This window comes from Leptonychotes weddellii, chromosome 11 (assembly GCF_054177405.1).
Source record: "Leptonychotes weddellii isolate Sample4059 chromosome 11, ASM5417740v2, whole genome shotgun sequence".
Taxonomy (NCBI): Eukaryota; Metazoa; Chordata; class Mammalia; order Carnivora; family Phocidae; genus Leptonychotes; species Leptonychotes weddellii.
Window position 1 is genome coordinate 1,148,368 of NC_138379.1, and position 18,012 is coordinate 1,166,379.

General features: G+C 63.6%; 2 protein-coding genes across 3 annotated transcripts in view; one reads left to right on the forward strand and one right to left on the reverse strand.

Annotated features, from left to right (window-relative positions):
* The first annotated feature begins 4,017 nt into the window (after positions 1–4,017).
* LSP1 (lymphocyte specific protein 1) lies at positions 4,018–17,573 on the forward strand. Its single transcript, XM_081798450.1, has 11 exons — positions 4,018–4,072; positions 4,889–5,102; positions 7,580–7,747; positions 9,519–9,720; positions 10,054–10,140; positions 10,412–10,455; positions 10,627–10,708; positions 11,955–12,089; positions 12,420–12,497; positions 12,637–12,742; positions 16,841–17,573. The coding sequence occupies exons 1-10, from the start codon at positions 4,018–4,020 to the stop codon at positions 12,727–12,729; spliced, it is 1,158 nt and encodes a 385-aa protein (XP_081654576.1). The 3' UTR covers positions 12,730–12,742; positions 16,841–17,573.
* The window catches only part of PRR33 (proline rich 33), a 7,845-nt gene continuing 3,003 nt past the window's right edge, over positions 13,171–18,012 (reverse strand). Inside the window, exons 2-3 of one of the 2 annotated variants that reach the window (XM_081797573.1) lie at positions 15,412–15,717; positions 13,171–15,375 (exon numbers count right to left, since the gene is read on the reverse strand). In XM_081797573.1, the coding sequence (XP_081653699.1) occupies positions 14,248–15,375; positions 15,412–15,717 (1,434 nt within the window). In that variant the 3' untranslated portion in view covers positions 13,171–14,247. Of the gene's footprint in view, positions 15,718–18,012 lie in introns of both variants that reach the window. The other variant, XM_081797572.1, reaches the window with a different exon arrangement.

Here is an 18,012-nt window from a genome sequence, read left to right on the forward strand (position 1 = left end):
GGGCCTCACCCTGGGAAGGGGATCAGAGAGAGCAAAGCCACAGCCCTGCCCTGGCCCCAGCCCCTCCTCCTGGGGTGACCTCCTGTGGTTCCCTCCATTCAGCCCCCCATCCTCCTCACCCCAGGGAGGGCAACATGTCCCCCCGCCTCGTGTCCCCTCCAACTGCCTTCCACTGAGCTTCTCCCTGCTCAGAACTTTCCAGAGCCCCCAGGGTCCCCAGCTGCTCTGCCCTGGGTCTTCCAGAGACCTAACACCACCCCCAGGCCGCCTGGTGCTGCCCCTTCTGGGAGTGACCACAAAGGGGAGGGTTAGGAAGGGCTGCACTCCTGCAAAGCAGGGGCGGAGCTGAGCACTCAGCAGGGACACTTAGGCCCCGGGGCTGGGGTGAAGGCCCAGCTGTCCCCGCCCCTGCAGCTCTAACCCCTATGAGGCGCCCAGCATGGAGGAGGAGGGAGGGAGACAGGAAAGGGGCCTAGGGGCTTGGCACTCCAGGCCTTTCCCTGTGCCCCCCGCCACTCTCTGCTCCCTGGTAACCCCAGAATCCTGGTGCTCCCCCGCTGCCCCTCAGCTCCCTCAGGGGTGACTCATCCCCAGGGCTCTCCCTGGGTTGGCCTGGGTCCCTCCTGACCACGTCTCCGGGAGTCCCCATGCACCCCACACTCTGTTCACCCAAGCTCACCTTGGGGCCTCCCCCCAACCTGCCCCCCTTCCCTCCTGGGATGCAGGGAGTTCTGGAGGTTGCTGTCCCTTGGCCCACACCACCTTCCTGGCTGGTAGCCCCCTTCCCAGTCCTCTTGTGCCCCATGGGGGGTTCGTAGACCCTCCTGTCCATCTCCCCACAGCTGCCCCTCCCTGGCCACAGCCGCACTGAGCCTCTGGCCACTGGCCACTGGCCTTCTTGGCTGTCTTCTTGCTGTACCCTCTCTCTGGCCCAGGAACCCTGGCTCATCTTTCAGACCCAAGTTCAAGGTCGCTGGAGCCCTGGGCTCCCCGGGCCAGTAGGGTTGGGCTTGCCCAGGGGGCTGTCTACCTGGCCCACTGACTGGCTGGGCCTTCGAGGAAAGGGGTCGTCTCTCCGCATGCGCTCCAGGGCCCAGGCACAGCCAGAAAGGTGCTGCTGGAGGAGGGGCGGCCGGGAGGGCAGGCGGCCGGGGCATGGGGGAGCCAGGTTCCCGGCAGCTGCAGCTCCCTGCCCACACCCCTGGCCTGGGGCAGCAGTGTGCGCCTCCCGCCGCCCCACCCACCACCCGCCTGCTGCTCTGGGGCTGCCTTCGCGCTCTGGGCTCCCCCCAGCTGCCTCTCGGCAAGGATGGGTGACAGAACCCTGGCCATGCCACACCCGCGGAACCCTCCCCACACGGCCTGGGGCAGGACCCTGCCTTGCATAAGCAGCGGGGGGCACCCTCCGAGTTGCCCAGCCACTGCCGCTCTCCCCTGAACTCCCTGCCAGGGCCGCTGACCTCTGCCCTCGGGGGCTTGCTCTCTGGTAGTGGGGGACCCCCAGAAGCCAACGCTAAGAAGGCCTCTCCGTGGGCTCATCCCCCCCACCCCGTGCCTTCACTCGTGAGCTCTGTGGTCACTTGAGGGACCGGTCGCTCAGCAAGAGTCCACTGGTGGACAGTGTTGGAGACCCTGGGGAGGCAGGGCATGGAGGGGACAGAGACCGTGCTGGTCCTCAGGGAGACCTGTGCTCTCTGCTCCCGGCAGGGCGGCCAGTCCCACTCCCCAGCCTCTCGGGCAGCTCCCACGCGCTGTGTCCGGGACCCCTGTAGCCAAGAGCATCCCCTGCAAGCCTAAAGGAAGAATTCTCCTCTGGCAGGCCTGGCCCTGCCTGGGCCCCAAGCCCAGCCCCCAAGCTCTCCCCATGACTCTGAGCTGACCTTTGGGCACAAGAGACGGGTGGGGTGGCCCACAAGCTGCCTGCAGGGGGCAGAGTCAAGCTGGGACCAACCCACGCAGGCTGGGGCGGGGGACAGCTGGAGGGGCCAGCCGGCTCAGGACCCTATCCTCTAATCCTCTATCCTCGGACCCTAGTGGTTGGGGGGGCCACAAGGGGGCTGCTGCAGAGGGAGGAGAGAGGGGGGCTGGTGCCTCGAGTCAGGGCCGGTAGGCAGTGGACATGACCAGCAGGGGCAGTCCCTGGACTGGGGGACCCCCACCCAGAACGGGGAGCTGTGATCCTTCCTGGGGCCTGCTGGGGTCTGCCCACACTGTGCACCCGGGTGGAGCGAGGCCCCACGGCGGAGCCTGATGCTGGGGTGCAGAGCCCCACTCCGCGGCCCCTGGGGCTGAACCCTTGGCTGCGCAGAGCGAGAACAGACACAGGAAACAGCCTAATTGCATTTGCTAAGGAACACCAAATCCCTTACAGCTGCACTCGGGCTGAGCCAGGGGCCACGGGGCGGGGGTGGGGGGGGTGGGAGGGTGGGGGGCGGCCATCGCCCGTGTCCTGACAGTTCCACGGAGCCTGCCAAGGGGTCTGGGCTGCTGGCCGGGGAAGGGGGGCGCCTTTCCCAGGCCAGAGGCCCCCACCCCACCCCAGGAGAGCCGCCCCCTCTCAGTTCCCAGAACGGAGCCCAGCTGTGGAACAGTGAGGGGTGAGGTCACGGGAGGGGCCAAGAGGGGCTGCATTACTCACATCCTGGGGCTAGCGGGAGGGAGGAGGCGAGGGGGGGAGGGCTCCTTGTCCTTAGGCCGCTGGGTCTCCCAGCATGGGGTTTGGGGGACAGCAGGAGACCCCTACCCTGCAGCCCTGCTCTGCTCCCTGCAAGCTCCTGCCGGTGGGGCCTCGGGGCCACATGCAGATGGCAGGTCATGAAGGGTGACCCTCGGAGGGGTCGGCTCCTCGGGGATGCTGCTCTCAGAAAACATGCCTCGGTCTCCCTCCTGGGCCACTGTCGAGGCCATGGGGGGGGGTGCCGGGGTGGGGGCACTGGACCTGCCATTTCGCCCCTCCCCTTGTTCCCACTTCTGAGTCTGCGTGTACAGATGGACACCCGCGTGTGGGCACGTGTGTGCATGCCGGGGGGCGTTTGGGACGGTGGGTAGAGCCCATGGAGGAAGTGCGTGTGTGTGCAAGAGAGGCCCGGCCACGCACTGTGTGTCCGTGCGTGGGGCCCTGCCGAGTGTGGGCCCGCACGGGGCTCTTGTGGCCCGGACCTATCGCCGTACGGGCAGACCCCAGAGGCTTAGCCCGTCTGTGTCTGGGGTTACCAGACACACTGTGGGTTCTGCGCTCAGACCTCGGCAGAAGGGCCTGGGAAGCAGGAGCAATGTTGGAGAGAGGCCCCCACGGGGGTTCCCGAGAGCAGGCCCGAGGGGGACCTGAGGCTCAGCTCAGGCCTCGGACGCAAGCACACCTTCCCCGGCCACCCACACCCCGCCTGGGCCTACGCACTCACACCCACGCACCACCCATTGGCCAAAACACTGCCAACACAAACTCGCCGATAGGCTTGTGCAGCTGGGACATGGGAGCAAGTGGAACAAGGTGGCCAGTCCCGTCAGGAATGGCCAGGAATCCCTCCTGGGGTGCCCCCAGGGGCCACCCCACAAGAAGGCTGGTGGGTCCACACTCCACCCCACAGCCAGGGACACAGCATCGAGCTCCCACTGCACCCACCTGCTCCCACCCTCCATTAAGAGGGTCTGCAGGGGTGAATGGCGGGGAAGGACCTCAGACCCCAGGTCCCCACAGCCCGAGAGCACCCTAGGCTCTACCTCCCCAGAAAACACAGCCCTGCAGCTTCCGAGCCGAGGGCCTGGGGCAGGATGGGAGCCGGGTGTGGGGCAGGAGGGGCTCCCTGGGGCCCTGGGGGTGGGAGCCAAAGGCCCTGCTGAGGAGTGAGGGTGGGCGGACTGGGGGTGCTGAGGTCTGAGCACAGCTGAGGTCCCAGGGGGCCACAGCGGCAGGGAGGGGGCCCCGAGCGGGGGCTGCGGAGGGGCCTGGCTTTTGTCTGGGAGGCTCTGGGAGGACTGAGGAGAGATTAGATCATGGCTGGCAGGGCTGCCGAGACCATGGAGCCGGCCATCCTGGCCAAGGGATGGAGGCCCAGAAGGAGCGGGCTGTGGGGTCAGGCAGCGGACACCAGCAGGAAGGGACTGAGACCCCAGCTTGGGGCAGTGGGAACCCCTGCAGAAGCAGAGACCAGGACTCCCCTCCCGGGGTCCAGGGGAGCTGGGGGAGGCAGGGCCATGTCAGTGACCAAGGCCTGGGGTGCCCCCCGGACACCAATAGTCTGAGATCTGCTGGGCCAGGGCCAGGGGGACCAGGCTGTGGACCCCTGGCTCCAGGCCCACCTTGCATAGCCTCGACTGAGGGACCCCGAGAAGCTGTGGGGTCAGCATGCACTAACAGAGGAAGCTCTCCGATGCTGGCTCTGCAGTGGGCCTCAGTTTCCTCATCTGTGAAACAGCCCAGAGAGGGGTCAGGTTCCGGCTGGACACAGCCTCTTCTGTGGACCTTGGGCCCTTCCGGGGGCCACCTCCTTTCAACATGCCAGACCCCTGGGGAGCAGGAGGGAGCACCCCAGCTGGGCGCGTCGGCTAAGAAGGTGGCTGCCTAGCCAGGTCTGCCCCTGGCGGGACCCCAGCCCAGCCGGCCGTGCCTGATTGGCCGAGGCTGATCCACCTGATGCAGGTAGGACGCGTGGCACCTCCAGCAGCCTCTTCCCACGCCCTCTGCGGCCCAGCTCTGCTTAGGCCAAGGGAACCTGGCTGGTGGAGGGGACACAGGGGTCTTACTCAGTACTGGGGTTGCTCCAGCCTGCCTATCACCGGAGCCCCTCCATCCCCAGGCCTACAGAGCCCTGGGAGCTCCCCCCCAGGCCCCGAGGGCACCTCTGGGACCGGCTCCCACGACCTGTGCTCTCTAGACGAGGGAACTGAGGCCTGAACAGGAGGCCTGCTCGGGCCGGAGTGGCAGGGCGTGGGCTGTGGTGTGACCGTCTCTCGGTGTCCCCCAGGCTCACCACTCAGTGGAGCGTGGAAGATGAGGAGGAGGCCGCCCGGGAGCGGCGCCGCCGGGAGAGGGACCGGCAGCTGCGGGCCCAGGACGAGGATGGAGGCGGCCAGTCTCCCGAGCTGCCCGAGCAGGAGACCCTGTAAGCTGCCCCCTCCCACCAGCTTGCCCAGCCCCGTCACCCCTGGGCAGAGAGGGGGGTGCTGGTGGTCGGGCCCTGGGCTAGAGGTCCCAGAGCAGGTGAGACCACGGAGGAGCTCAGCCCAAGAGCAGGAGTGGGGAGAGTTCTCAGGGTGAGGGTCCCCGAAGCCCCCGATGCCAACAGAGCCTACTGGCCGGCCGGCCGGATGAACTCCCGTGCGGCCACCCCTCCCAGCCAGCCTCCCAGAGCGCTGACTCAGGCTCTGGCCGCCCTGCGCAGTCCTGGCCCCTGCTTGGACCGACACTGACCCCAGCTGCGTGGCCCTGGCCCCGGAGCCCCCCGCCCAAGCTCCCCGCTGCCGGTGACTCATGGAGGCCACGTCCAACTTGGCGGGCCGCAGGCCGGCTCGTTTCCTCCCTGGGCCCAGGAGGCCTCCGCGGCCGGGCTGGGCTGTTTTTACAATAATGCCCCCCTTCCTCCTGCCGCTGTTTTGTTCCATTTTCTCCGAGTCAGCAGCTCCGGGCGGGGTGGGGTGCCGCAGCGGTCATGGCCCCTCAGGCCGGGTCCTCGGTCTAGATGGCAGGGGCTGGGGGCAGAGGAGGAGCCCACCGGCACCAGATCCCAGGCCTGCCGTGGGGGGACAGGGTGCAGGGGCTTTCTGAGGAAGGAGCATGTCACCAGAGCCCTGGGGGCTCAGCTGAGGGGGCAGAGAGGGGCATAACCCCACAGACGGGGACCCCAGGTGACAGAGGAAGCACGGCCCAGCAATCAGGGGGCCCTAGACTGAGGGGGGAGTACAGCCCCACTCTCAGGGACCCTAGACTGATGGAGGGGGGCACAGCCCAGCTCTTGTGGAGCCTTAGACTGATGAGGGAGGCATAGCTCAGCTCTTCAGAGGCCCTAGACTGAAGGGGGAGACATCGTCCAGCTCTCAGGGGACCCTAGACTGATGGAGGAGGCACAGCCTAGCTCTCAAGAGACCCTAGACTGATGGAGGAGGTATAGCCCAGGTCTCAGAAGGCCCTAGACTAATGGGGGAGGACAGCCCAGCTCTTGGGGAGCCCTGAACAGATGGGGAAGCATAGCCCAGGTCTCAGGGAAACCTAGACTGATGGGGGAGGCATAGCCCAGCTCGAAAGAAACCCTAGATGGATGGGGGAGGCATAGCCTTGTTCTCAGAAGGCCCTAGACTGATGGGGGAGCACAGCCCAGCTCTCGGAGAACCCTAGACTGATGGGGAAGGCATGGCCCAGTTCTCAAGAGACCCTAGACTGATGGGAGAGGCATAACCCTGTTCTCAGAAGGCCCTAGACTGATGAGAGAGCACAGTCCAGCTCTTGGGGAGCCCTGAACTGATGGAAGAAGCATAGTCCAGCTCTCAGGGAACCCTAGACTGATGAGGGAGGCACAACCCAGCTCTTGGGGGACCCTAGACTGATGGGGGAAGAATAGCCCAGCTCTCAGGGAAACCTAGACTGATGGGGGAGGCATAGCCTTGTTCTCAGAAGGCCCTAGACTGATGGGGGAGCACAGCCCAGCTCTCGGAGAACCCTAGACTGATGGGGAAGGCATAGCCCAGTTCTCAAGAGACCCTAGACTGATGAGGGAGGCATAATCCAGTTCTCAGAAGGCCCTAGACTGATGAGAGAGCACAGCCCAGCTTTTGGGGAGCCCTGAACTGATGGAAGAAGCATAGTCCAGCTCTTGGGGAGTGCTGAACTGATGGAAGAAGCATAGTCCAGCTCTCAGGGAACCCTAGACTGATGGGGCAGGCACAACCCAACTCTCAAGAGACCCTAGACTGATGGGGGAGGCATAGCCCAGTTCTCAGAAGGCCCTAGACTGATGGAGGAAGCATAGCCCAGCTCTGAAGGGACCCTAGACTGATGGTAGAAGCACAACCCAGATCTTGGGGAGCCCTGAACTGATGGAGGTAGCATAGTCCAGCTCTCAGGGGACCTTAGACTGATGGGGGAGGCATAATCCAGCTCTCAAGGGATCCTAGACTGATGGAGGAGGCATAGCCTAACTCTCAAGAGGCCCTAGACTTGCGGGGGAGGCATAGCTCAGTTCTCAGAAGGCCCTAGACTGATGGTAGAAGCACAGCCCAGCTCTGGGGGAGCCCTGAACTGATGGAGGAAGCATAGCCCAGCTCTCAGGGGACCCTAGACTGATGGGGGAGGCACAGCCCAGCTCTTTGGGAACCTTAGACTCATGAGGGAGATAGAGCCCTGTTCTTGGGGGGCCCTGGCTTAATAGGGTGAGACAACCTTGGCCTCAGGCAGCTCCAGGCTATGTGGGAGACACAGTCCCGCCCAATGGGGAGGCTCAGCCCAGCCATGGGGTGCTGCCTCTGGCAGACAGGGTCTCCCACCCCTGGAGCCCAGGGTCTGAGGAAGGGAGGAAGGGTGTGGGCAGTGTGTGAACGGCCTCTCATGGCCTGGCCCAGCTCTGAGCACCCTGTGCGGCTCTTTCAGCCTCAGCCTGAAGCCCTCCGAGGCTCCAGAACTGGACGAGGATGAGGGTTTCAGCGACTGGTCCCAGAAGCCAGAGCAGCGACGGCAGCCCTGGGGGGCCGGGGAGACCTCCAACTGCGGGGAGCCCCCTTGGGGCGAGAGTCCGGAGGGGCAGCAGGAGGAGGACAGGCAAGTGGGGGTCAACGTCTGGAGGCAGGGCTGCCAGGCAGGGGCTCTCTCCAAGCCCCCAACCTGTGCCTGAGACGCGGCCACCAGCCCCGCGAAATGCCCCGGAGCTGGGAGCAGGGGGAAGGGAGGAAGAGAGCTAGACAGCGGGGCGGCGGGCCGAGGGGCTGCGGGGAGGGCTGGGGAGGAAATCTCATTCCTGGGCTCCCCAGGGCCCCTGGGCCCCGTCCAGACCAGCTGCGGCCCGGGCCGGGCTGTTGCCACGTCAGCACACATCTGCAGCCCACTTACGTAATGGAGGCTCTGCGCCCCTGCCGCCCGCCCGCCCTTCCTCCCTCGGGGCTGGCTGATCTCCATTCCCACGGAGGGGAGCAGGTATTTCCAGATGTGCGGGCCTGTGAGCCGGCCTGGAGGGACAAGCTTTCCAGATGTGCAGACGTGTTTGCTGGTCTGAACCGGGCAGGCGGGGGTGGGGGCCGAAGCGCCCCTGGGGCCCAGGGATGGGATGGGGGGTTGCGCCCAGAGCCTCACCCCCACCCCGATTCAGGGGTCTGAGTGCTCCCCACGCCCTGCAGGCATGCTCAAGGCCCCCGACTGTGGACAGGGTCCAAGCTCTGCTCAGGAGCTTCAGGCTTGGGGGGCAGGGTCCCCCGGTTACCTTGAATGTCACCAGACCCATGTCTCTCCCCTCTCTGGGCCACCTCCCGGCCCTTCGAGGCCCCTCAGGAGCCTCGAGCTCTAGCTAAGATCCCCCAATTGTCCCGCCACCCTTTCTCCACCCTACAAGCAAGCTCCCACACCCGCCTGGCCGGCCCCTGCCCACCAGTGCCCCTTCCGGGCCTCAGTTTCCCCCATCTGCCTTTGGGAGTCAGTGCACACTCTGCATGTCTAAAATGGGTCTGGGGTCAGCAAGGCTGGCCTGTGCGCTGGCGTCCAGTGGCTTAGCCCTGCCGGCTCCCTCCTCTCTCCTGCCGGCCACAGGCCACCGCTGTCCCAACAGCAGGGGGCACTTTGGCTCTTCTGTCGAACCCTCCTGCTCTCTAGCAGCCCTCCTCCCCGCCCCACACCTGCCGAGTCCTGGTACCCGCCGCAGCTGAATGGGCCCTCTGTGTGCCTGCCGCTGCCTGGGACCGACCCACATTGGGCGGTGGGTCTGGGTCTTGAGCTGGCACCAACACCAAGGGGCGTGAAATCATGGAAAATTCGAGAATTTCCCATCTTACCCAGGTTCAGTCCTGCTCAAACGCAGAGCCATGCTGGCTGCCAGGAGGCAGCCATCTTCGCTCTGACCTCTGCCCTCGCCTTGTCCTCCAGCTGACCAGCCCCCAAACCACCCACAGACCCTGCCCCACTCCTATGCAAAACCCCTCCTCCTCAGGCTCCTTGCCTCCCTCACAGAGCAGGACAGGAGCAAGTGGGAGCCAAGGCCAGCAGGGAAGACACGGACAAGCACGACCTGGGCTGCGGCCTGTCCAGAGAGCCTGGAGACTGGGTCTGGCCTCAGAGTGCAGGTGGCCCCCGGTCAAGAGAGTGAATCCTGAACAGCAGAACTCTGGCAGTGGGCACCATTCTCCAAGGGGCCCCAGGGACAGAGGGCTGGCTCTGAGGTCCTTGGACCCATCTCCTCAATGAGGCTGGGGTCTCAGGATTCCTTGGCGCTCAATTGGTCTGACTGCCCCCATCTTTCAGATGGAGAAACTGAGGTTTGGACACAGGAAGGGACTTGAGGCAAGCAACTGAACGACCTTTTGTGGGATTGCCTTCCTCTTCCCAGGTCCCACCAGCACACCTTCAGGAACCGGGATGGAGATGAGCAGAGCCCAGCCAGTGTTTGCCTGGAGGCGTTGCATCTGAGCCCCAGCTCAGAGCTCCAGGAGGGGCCTGGGACAGAGGAGATAGAGCCCAAGAGCCCAGAGGGGACCATGCAGGGCAGCCTGGGCCCAGCAGAAGCTGAGGAGGCAGATGAGCAGGTGGTGGTGGCTCCCCTTGGGGTGGGCACACTCGAACCGCTGGGCTGGGTCTGTGTCTGCTGACTGCATGTTCTGTGAGCCTTGCTGGGCTGGCTTAAAGGGGGACCCACCCCCACCCCCAGACTCTAGCACCCACATTCTCGGAGGGTGGAGGGGCTTGCTGACCCTGGGATCAAGTGAGAACTGCAGAGAATTCGAGAACCAGAGCATGTCAGGGCTGGAAAGGGCCTGAGGCCCAGGGAGGGGAAAATGTTTGCTCCAACAAGTCCTGGACGGGGCAGGAGGGGTGCAAAGGGGGTGCTCATCATATAACCTCCGATGTTCTGTTTCTGGCACCAGGAACGCCAGCAGCCCAGGACACCCAGCCCCCTGGTCTTGGAGGGCGCTACTGAACAGGGCTCGCCTCCCCTGAGCCCCAGCACCAAAGTAGGTCAAGCCCCAGAGCCTGCTGCCTTTTCCTCTTTCCCAGAATCACGACCAAATGACAGCCCCAGAGAGGCAGCCACACGTCACCTCCAGGAATAGGGAGCACATCCTGCTCTTTCTCTGCTATTCCCCCAAGCCCAGCACTCAGCCCAACCCTGAGAAATGAATCGTGGAAGGCTGGATTGGTGGACGGGAGCCACTGGGGCAATGGCCGGGGGGGGGGGGGTGTGGGCTCTGGCTGAAGGCTCACATCTCGGCTTGCTCTCCACAGCTCATCGACAGAACCGAGTCCCTGAACCGCTCCATCAAGAAGAGGTGTGCCTGTTCTTTTCCAGACTAGGACTCAGGGTTCCCCAAGAGAGGGTTGAAGAGAGGGGTCTGGGGGCCAGAGATCCAGGGGCCTGAGGGAGCTCTGGTAGGGGCTTGGGGTGGGGTGTACAAGCCAAGTGAGGGAGCACGGGGCGTGACCCTTCTCCTACCCTCCAGTAACAGTGTGAAGAAGTCCCAGCCAGAGCTGCCCATCTCCAAGATTGATGAGCGGCTGGAACAGTACACCCAGGCCGTCGAGGTATGCTTAAGCCTCTCCTCTTCTGCTGGGTCCCTCCTCCATTCATGCACCCATTTCCCATCCAACCAAGACCCTTCCATTCAACCAAGACTTCTCCATCCAACCAAGACCCCTCCACCCAACCGAGAGCCCTCCATCTAACCTACACCCTCCATCCAACCAATACCCTTCCATCTAACAAAGACCACTCCATCTAATCAATACCCCTCCATCCAACCAAGAGCCCTCCAACCAAACAAGACCCCTCCATCCAACCAAGACCCTTCCATCCAACCAAGACCCCTCCATCCAACCAAGAGCCCTCCACCCAACCAAGAGCCCTCCAACCAACCTACACCGTTCCATCTAACCAAGACCACTCCGTCTAATCAATACCCCTCCATCCAACCAAGACCCTTCCATCCAACTAAGACCCCTCCATCCAACCAATACACTTCCATCCAACCAAGACCCCTCTATCCAACCAATACTTCTCCATCCAACCAATACCCTTCTATCTAACCAATGCTCCTCCACCCTACAAGTGTCCTTCCTTACAAACAACACTCCTCCATCCAGCCACCACTCATTCAAACCTACACCCCTCCATTCAACCAACACCCTCTCATCTAACCTATATTCTTTTTTTAAAAAGATTTTATTGATTTATTTGGGAGAGAGAGAGAGCAAGAGAGAGCGAGCACATGAGTGGGGGAAGGGGCAGAGGGAGAAGGAGAAACAGACTCCCCGCTGAGCAGGGAGCCCGATGCAGGACTCAATCTCAGGATTCTGAGACCATGACCTGAGCCGAAGGCAGACGCTTAACTCACTGAGCCACCCAGGCACCCTGACCTATATTCTTATATTCAACAATCACCCCTCCATCCAACCACCTCTTATTCCAACCTACGTTCCTCCATGCAACCAAAACCCCTCCATCCTAATACCGCCCTCTCCAACCAACACCCCTCCATTCTACCCATGCTCCTCCAGCCCTCTGCCATGAGCAGCATGACGGCACCATCTCTTTCTCTAACCCCACCATGTCACCTGTGCTTTTCGGATTACGAGAATGTTTCACAAGTACACCGAATGGAGGAACGTGCATTTTTTCAGAGTGCCCTACTGTAGACCTTCACTGGGAAAGCATTCCTGTGGAAATACAAAGATATAGAGGAAATCGTCTATGTGTTGGAGGGTCTCACGCTGGCCTCTCTAACATGTCCCATGTGGCTGTTCACTAAAGTGGTCTCTTTCTCCTCTGCAGACTGCTGGCCGGACCTCCAAGCTAACCCGCCAGCCCTCCATTGAGCTGCCCAGCATGGCCGTGGCAAGCACCAAGAGCCGGTGGGAGACAGGAGAGGTGCAGGCTCAGTCCACTGCCAAGGCCCCCTCCTGCAAGGTAGGACTCATCCCAGGGAGAGTCGGGGTTCCCTTGATAAGGCAAGTATGAGACCGTCTGGGCTGAAATGTGGGTAGACAGAGCACTGGGACATTTGGGGGGCGGCATTCACCAGGCTGGCCCCCAGAGTGGAAGGTCATATGGGGCAACTGGTTGGCCCAGGGCAGGTAGATGGTGCCACCTTCCCTTTCCTACCTCCTCCCCTGGGCTCTCACACAAGGAAGCAGGTGGGCAGGCCTAGGCCCCAGTCAGGAAAGGCCAGGCAAGAGAGAGAGGGCCAGCACTTCGAATTCTCCAAAGTCAAGGGTCTACACCTTCCTCTGCCCCCAGGATATTGTAGCTGGAGACATGAGCAAGAAAAGCCTCTGGGAGCAGAAAGGAGGCTCCAAGACATCATCGACAATTAAGGTAGGGTGTATATGTGGTTGATGTAGGGAGGGCAGGTCCAGCAGTTGAGAGTGAAGAGAGGCCGTCCTCAGGGCATCTGGGAGGGCTCCTCAGAGGCAGCATTGCCTGCTCTCACCTTTGCTCTTGGTCTCTTCCCCAGCAGAGCACCCCATCTGGAAAGAAGTACAAGTTCGTGGCCACCGGACATGGGAAGTATGAGAAGGTGCTCGTGGACGAGGGCTCGGTGCCCTAGGCGGCCCTTCCTGGTGAGTCCAAGGCAGCGGCCCGAGCATGAGGCGTTGTGCGGTGGGAACGTGGTGGCGTGGACAGGGCCTGCTTGTTACAGGCTGCCAGGGCAGCCTCGGAGCTGGCCGGAACCTAGGCTTGGCTCGGCCTCCCTGCCCTACAGACTCCCCTGAACAAGCCCCGTCTTACACTGCACGCGACTGCTTTTCTCCCATGGCTGGCTTCAGCTTTATACAGCTCTACTGTACAGGGAAGCTCAAACCTCCTTCTGGGAGGCGGGTGAGCTCATCCTGGCCACTGCAGGACTGGCATCAGAGGAAGTGGACGGGAAGGGGTCCTGGGAACTTGGGTCTGTGTCTTCGAGGGGCCAGAGCCTTGGTCTCACTCTCCCATCAGGGGTCTGCTCCAGTCTCCACCACCCTGCCGAGTGAAGAAACATGGTCCGCTGTCACAGTTAGACACACTTTATTAGTGGCCTGGGTCCCGGGATCCATTTCCAGCACCCATTACGCCTTGGGTGATGCAGCTGGCTGCCTACTGGCCTCTTCTTCCCCTCCTGTGTCCTGCTCCCAGGCACCGCTGTGTCCCTCTCCCATCGCTGCTGATCCCATCGCTGCTGACCCCATCAGAGCCCTGGCCCACACCCTGAGTCAGACCCCAGCTGACTGCAGACTGGGGGCCCCAAAGCTGCGTGAGGCCTGGGGTCCCCTTCACTGCCTCAATCCCTCCATTGGGCTCCTCTCCTGCCCCAGGACTGAGGACAACCTCCTCACCTAGCCATTGAAGCTGGGTCCTGACTGATGGTGAGACCCTCCCCCTATCTCCTAGCAGCGAGCCCCCATCATGCTTTGCCCCCTAGGTGAGAGAAACTGAGGTGGGCAGCAAAAGGGACAGGGCATGGGGTCCGGCTCCCCAAAATGTCAGTCAAACCACTGATGCAGCTATGGGTGCTGACCGACAACTGAATCACCCTGACCGGTTCCACTCTGCACAGCAAACATAAATCTGTCCCGTCTTTCATGGTGGGCGGGGGCCGGGGGGGCACCGCAGAGCCTAGCCCCCGCATCCTCCCCACCCTGTCGAGCCTCAGAGTTCATGTCATGCTCAGAGGCCCTCCCTGCCTGCCTGCAGCCCCTCAGGAGCCCCGGGTGTACCCCTGCACCTCTTTGCCCCGGGTCCCAAGCCGAGGGCCGGCCTGTGCGAGGTGGACTCATCTACCCCCCTCCATAGCTGTGGTGTGTGCTTCCCTTCTCACGCAATCCTTTCCCCCGTCGACCCCCACATTCTACCCCAATGCAGGCCCCTCTTCTGGAATCTGGCCTCCTCCCCCGCCCCACCTGCCCCCGGCCTCTTCCCTGATCCACCGCAGTTCTTCATGCTGCCGCCCACCCGACATGCCCCCTCCTGGCTGCCCAGCATCCGTCTGGCCCTGGTGTCCTCTTCAGCGGCCGTGGCCTCCCAGATGGACCCCCTGTCCCTCTTCTGTCCACACCATGGTCCTGGGCCCTGGTGCTGCCCGGGCCATTCACTGGAGCCTCCAGCCGGCCGCCGTCCGGTTAAAGTTCTTGGGCTTGGGGTTCAGGTCCAGGATGGAGGAGTGGACTCTGGGAGGGGGCCGGGTGGCTGCCTCCTGCAGCTTCCGAGCGTTGAATCGTGGCCTGCACAGGAAGGGCAAACGGCCCAGGTCAGCCAGGGTACAAGCCCCGTCCCTGGGCCCGACCCGGCCGCTTTGGGACTTGGCCACCGACACGCGATACAGCACCGCGTTCCACATCCTGGAGGCCCTGGAGGCTGGGGGCCGGGACACTGGGTCCACGGGGGATGTCACCTCCTGCTCCCCACACTCTGGGCTCTGCTCTGGCCCCGGGAATGGGGACGCTTCTGCCTCCTCCATCAGCTGCTTCTTGAGGCGCGTCCAGCCACTGAGCTGGGGCTTGGGTGCAACTCTGGGGACAGGACATGGGTGCGGGCCTGAGAGTGGGGCAGGGGATGAGGCTCCACAGGGTCTGGAGACCAGCTCAGCCTCAGTGGCAGGGCCAGACACAAGGGGCTCCTCCAGGTGCTCAGCTTCAGGGCCCTCAGAGGCTGGCCTGTGAGGCGAGGGTGCCGGTGAGCGGTAGGCAGGGGCGATGGGCACCACAACCTGAGTGCTGGCCTCTCTGGGCACCGAGACCTCAGAGCCTGGGAGTGGCCTGGGCACAGGGGGTGCCTCAGGCCAGGGACTGGCAGCCGGGGCCTCAGTGGGCAGCGAGTGGATGTGGGCCATGGGGACCAGGGGCTGGGCCCCAGGAGGGCACGGGGCTGTGTCTCGGTCCTGCCCCCCAGGTCCCCCATCTGGGGCCATCTGGCGGGGCTCAAGGGCCCTGGCCTGTGGGGATGGCACTAGCCGGATGTGCACCTGGCTGACGTGGGTGACCCCTGCTGTGGGGGCTGAGACCTGTGTGAAGCCACCGGGGGACCGGGCAGGGTCTGGGGCCGGGGTCGTGAGCCGAGGCCCTGTGGCCTTGAAGTGAGCGGCCAGGCTCCTGCTCTGGGTGAAGCTGAAGGGGAATATGGACTTCTGCAGGGGTGACGCCACATGGTGGATGATGGAGCTGCAGGGGGAGCGGGGCAGGGCGGCCACAGGGCACGGGGCCTCCGAGGGACACGGGGCCTCTGTGGGGTCTGGGGCCTCCGAGGGACACGGGACCTCCGTGGGGCGTAGGGCCTCCGAGGGACACGGGGCCTCTGCGGGGCGCGGGGTCTCCGCGGGACGCGGGGCCTCCGCCGGGCACGGGGCCGTGGGCTCCTGGTCCTGGCTGGCCTCGCTCACGGGGGACAAGGAAGTGCGGAAAGCCCCCAGTGGCACAGGGGGCCCTGTCATCTTCTTCCGGGCGGCCTTCCTCAGAAGTTTCTGCAGACGCACGTTGTCCTTCCCTGGCTTGGGCAGCAGGGGTGGTGGGGGTCCAGAGGGCCCCTGGGGGCACAGGCCAGCCACTATGAGCATTGTTGCGCCCTGGGGAGGAGAGGGACAGCCACCAGGTTAGCCCTCCACACTGCCAGCACCCCTCCCGCAGGGGCACGGCGCTCCCCCATCATGTGCGAGGACCTGAGGCCGAGGGGTCGCCGCCTGACCATCAGGAGCTCTGCTTCCTGAGCACTTGGCATCTGCCGGGTGCGTCCCTGGCAAATCCGTCTGCATCAGCAACTCTGCAGGGCGGCTCCCCCTCCGGCTGGCTTAGAAAGGAGTCCACCCAGGCCCGAGCCCCTCAGTGGGTGACGGACGAGGGTGCCACCCGGGGGCACAGCCTGGGCCGTGAGGCCCGCGGGCAAGCTCCAAGGGGGAGGCACGTGCTGGGCCGGCGGCCCGCCAGGGCAGGAAGAGCGCCTGCCCGCAGACGCGTGAGGGGCGCCGTGCCGTCGCCGGTCTGACCACAGGCTCGTCCACTGTGAGCCAGCGGTAAGGGTGGCGGCCAGAAGCTCAGGAAAGCTGAGGCTGCATCATCAGAGGTAGATTGGCCGGGAGGTGGGAGCAATTTTCGCTGAGCTACGCTAAATGGGATATTCCCGCAGACATCCTGGCTGGGGTGGTCCTGGCCAAGCCGCCTGCCCTGGTTTCTGGGCGCCACGTGCTTGCAAGGACTTTGACAAATGGCGTCTGGGCCAAGCCAGAGGCCAGCCGGTTTGTGGGAGGAAGGAGGCCTGGAGCTGCTGCCCTGTGGGGGCTGGCTCTGTCAGGCAGGAGCGGATCTGCCTGGGGAGGGGCCTGAGGGGTCTGCCCGGGGCTCACTCTTGGCTGTGCCTGCTTCTGGGGGCCCAGGACCCCAGGAACCACGGGAACGCCAGGTCTAGCTCTGGGGCTGCCAGGCGAGCAGGCGAGCAGGCGATGGGCAGAACCCCCTCCACCTGAGTCATGCAAAGGCCCGGGGCCCCGGGGCCCAGCGTCGGGAAAGCAAGCTTCCAACGTGGAAGCAGACACAGGGTTTCGATGGCTGGAACAGGAAGGCTGCCCCTGGGGGAGGGGGGAGTGTAGGTAGGGCGAGGGTGGCCTTTGGAGACAGACTGGAGGCACGGAGGGCGGGGCAGGTAGCCCCTCCCCAGACCGCAGCCTCATGCTCCCACCCACGCCTGTGTTTCAGCGCTCCTGAGACTACGGGCACCTCTGGCAGCAACCTCCACGCTCGAGGGGGCGAGTCCGGCCTGATGCCCAGCCCGGCCCTGCCATGGAGCCGCTGCCATGACCTGCTTGGCCTGCCCGCGCCCCTCCATCACCCACCACAACCGCCACCTCTCTGCTCCTCAACCCCCTTGACCTCGCGCCCCTCCCACTCTCTGACCCCCACTCTGCCTCTCATGGCAGGGGCAGGAAAGGGACTGTCACTGGTGATTGACCCAAGGGGCCACCCCCACAGAGGCCGAGGCTTCCCAAGGAAGGCCCAGGCTGGGCAGAGAGAACACCTGCTGGGGAACCTCCAGATCAAGAGACAGTGACTCCTGCACCTCTTTCTCAGGCCCTGCACCGCCCCCCCAACCCCTGCTTGCAGCCTTCGCCTTCTAGTGCAGTAAAGCTCCTCGTGTGTTCCAAATTCTCATTCTGTGTTCACTAACTGGGGAGCAACAAGGGAGCAGTGCCAGCCCAGTTGGAAATCCCTCCCCACCCACACTGGACAGTGGCAGCACCCAGGTCTCTGGCCTCCAGAATCAGATACTGTTTGGTCCCATGGCCTTCTGCAGTGTTAGACTCTGGGATCTGAGGTGTATGGTGGCTTAAGTTGGGGTGCAGTTGATGGGTGAGGTCCAGTCTTCTTCCAGAACATCTGTGATGCTACCCCCACCCTTGAATGGCCTGATTAAACTTTACTGCCCTTGAAACAGTGTGCTTTTCTGGTCTTTGCCCCTAGACTGTGCCCCCCCCCAAAAATAACACTCCCCCTTGGGCTTATCCCCCATCCTAGCACCTGGGATACGCTCAGTGAAGATTTGGTGGATGGACAGAGGTAGATGGTGAATGATGGGTGGGTGGAGACAGACGGGTGGATGGATGGATGGGTGGAAGGGTGGGTAAGTGGATGGGCGGAGGGATGATAGATGGAAGGGTGGAGGGACAGATATAGATGATGGATGATTAGTGAAGGGGTAGAGGGATGGATGGATGGATGGATGGATGGATGGATGGATGGATGGAAGGGTGGGTAGATAAATGGGTGGAAGGATGGATGGATGGGTAGATAGATGGATGGGTGGGTGGATGGATGGATGGATGGATGGATGGATGGAAGAAGGGGTGGAGGATGAATGGGTAGATGGATGG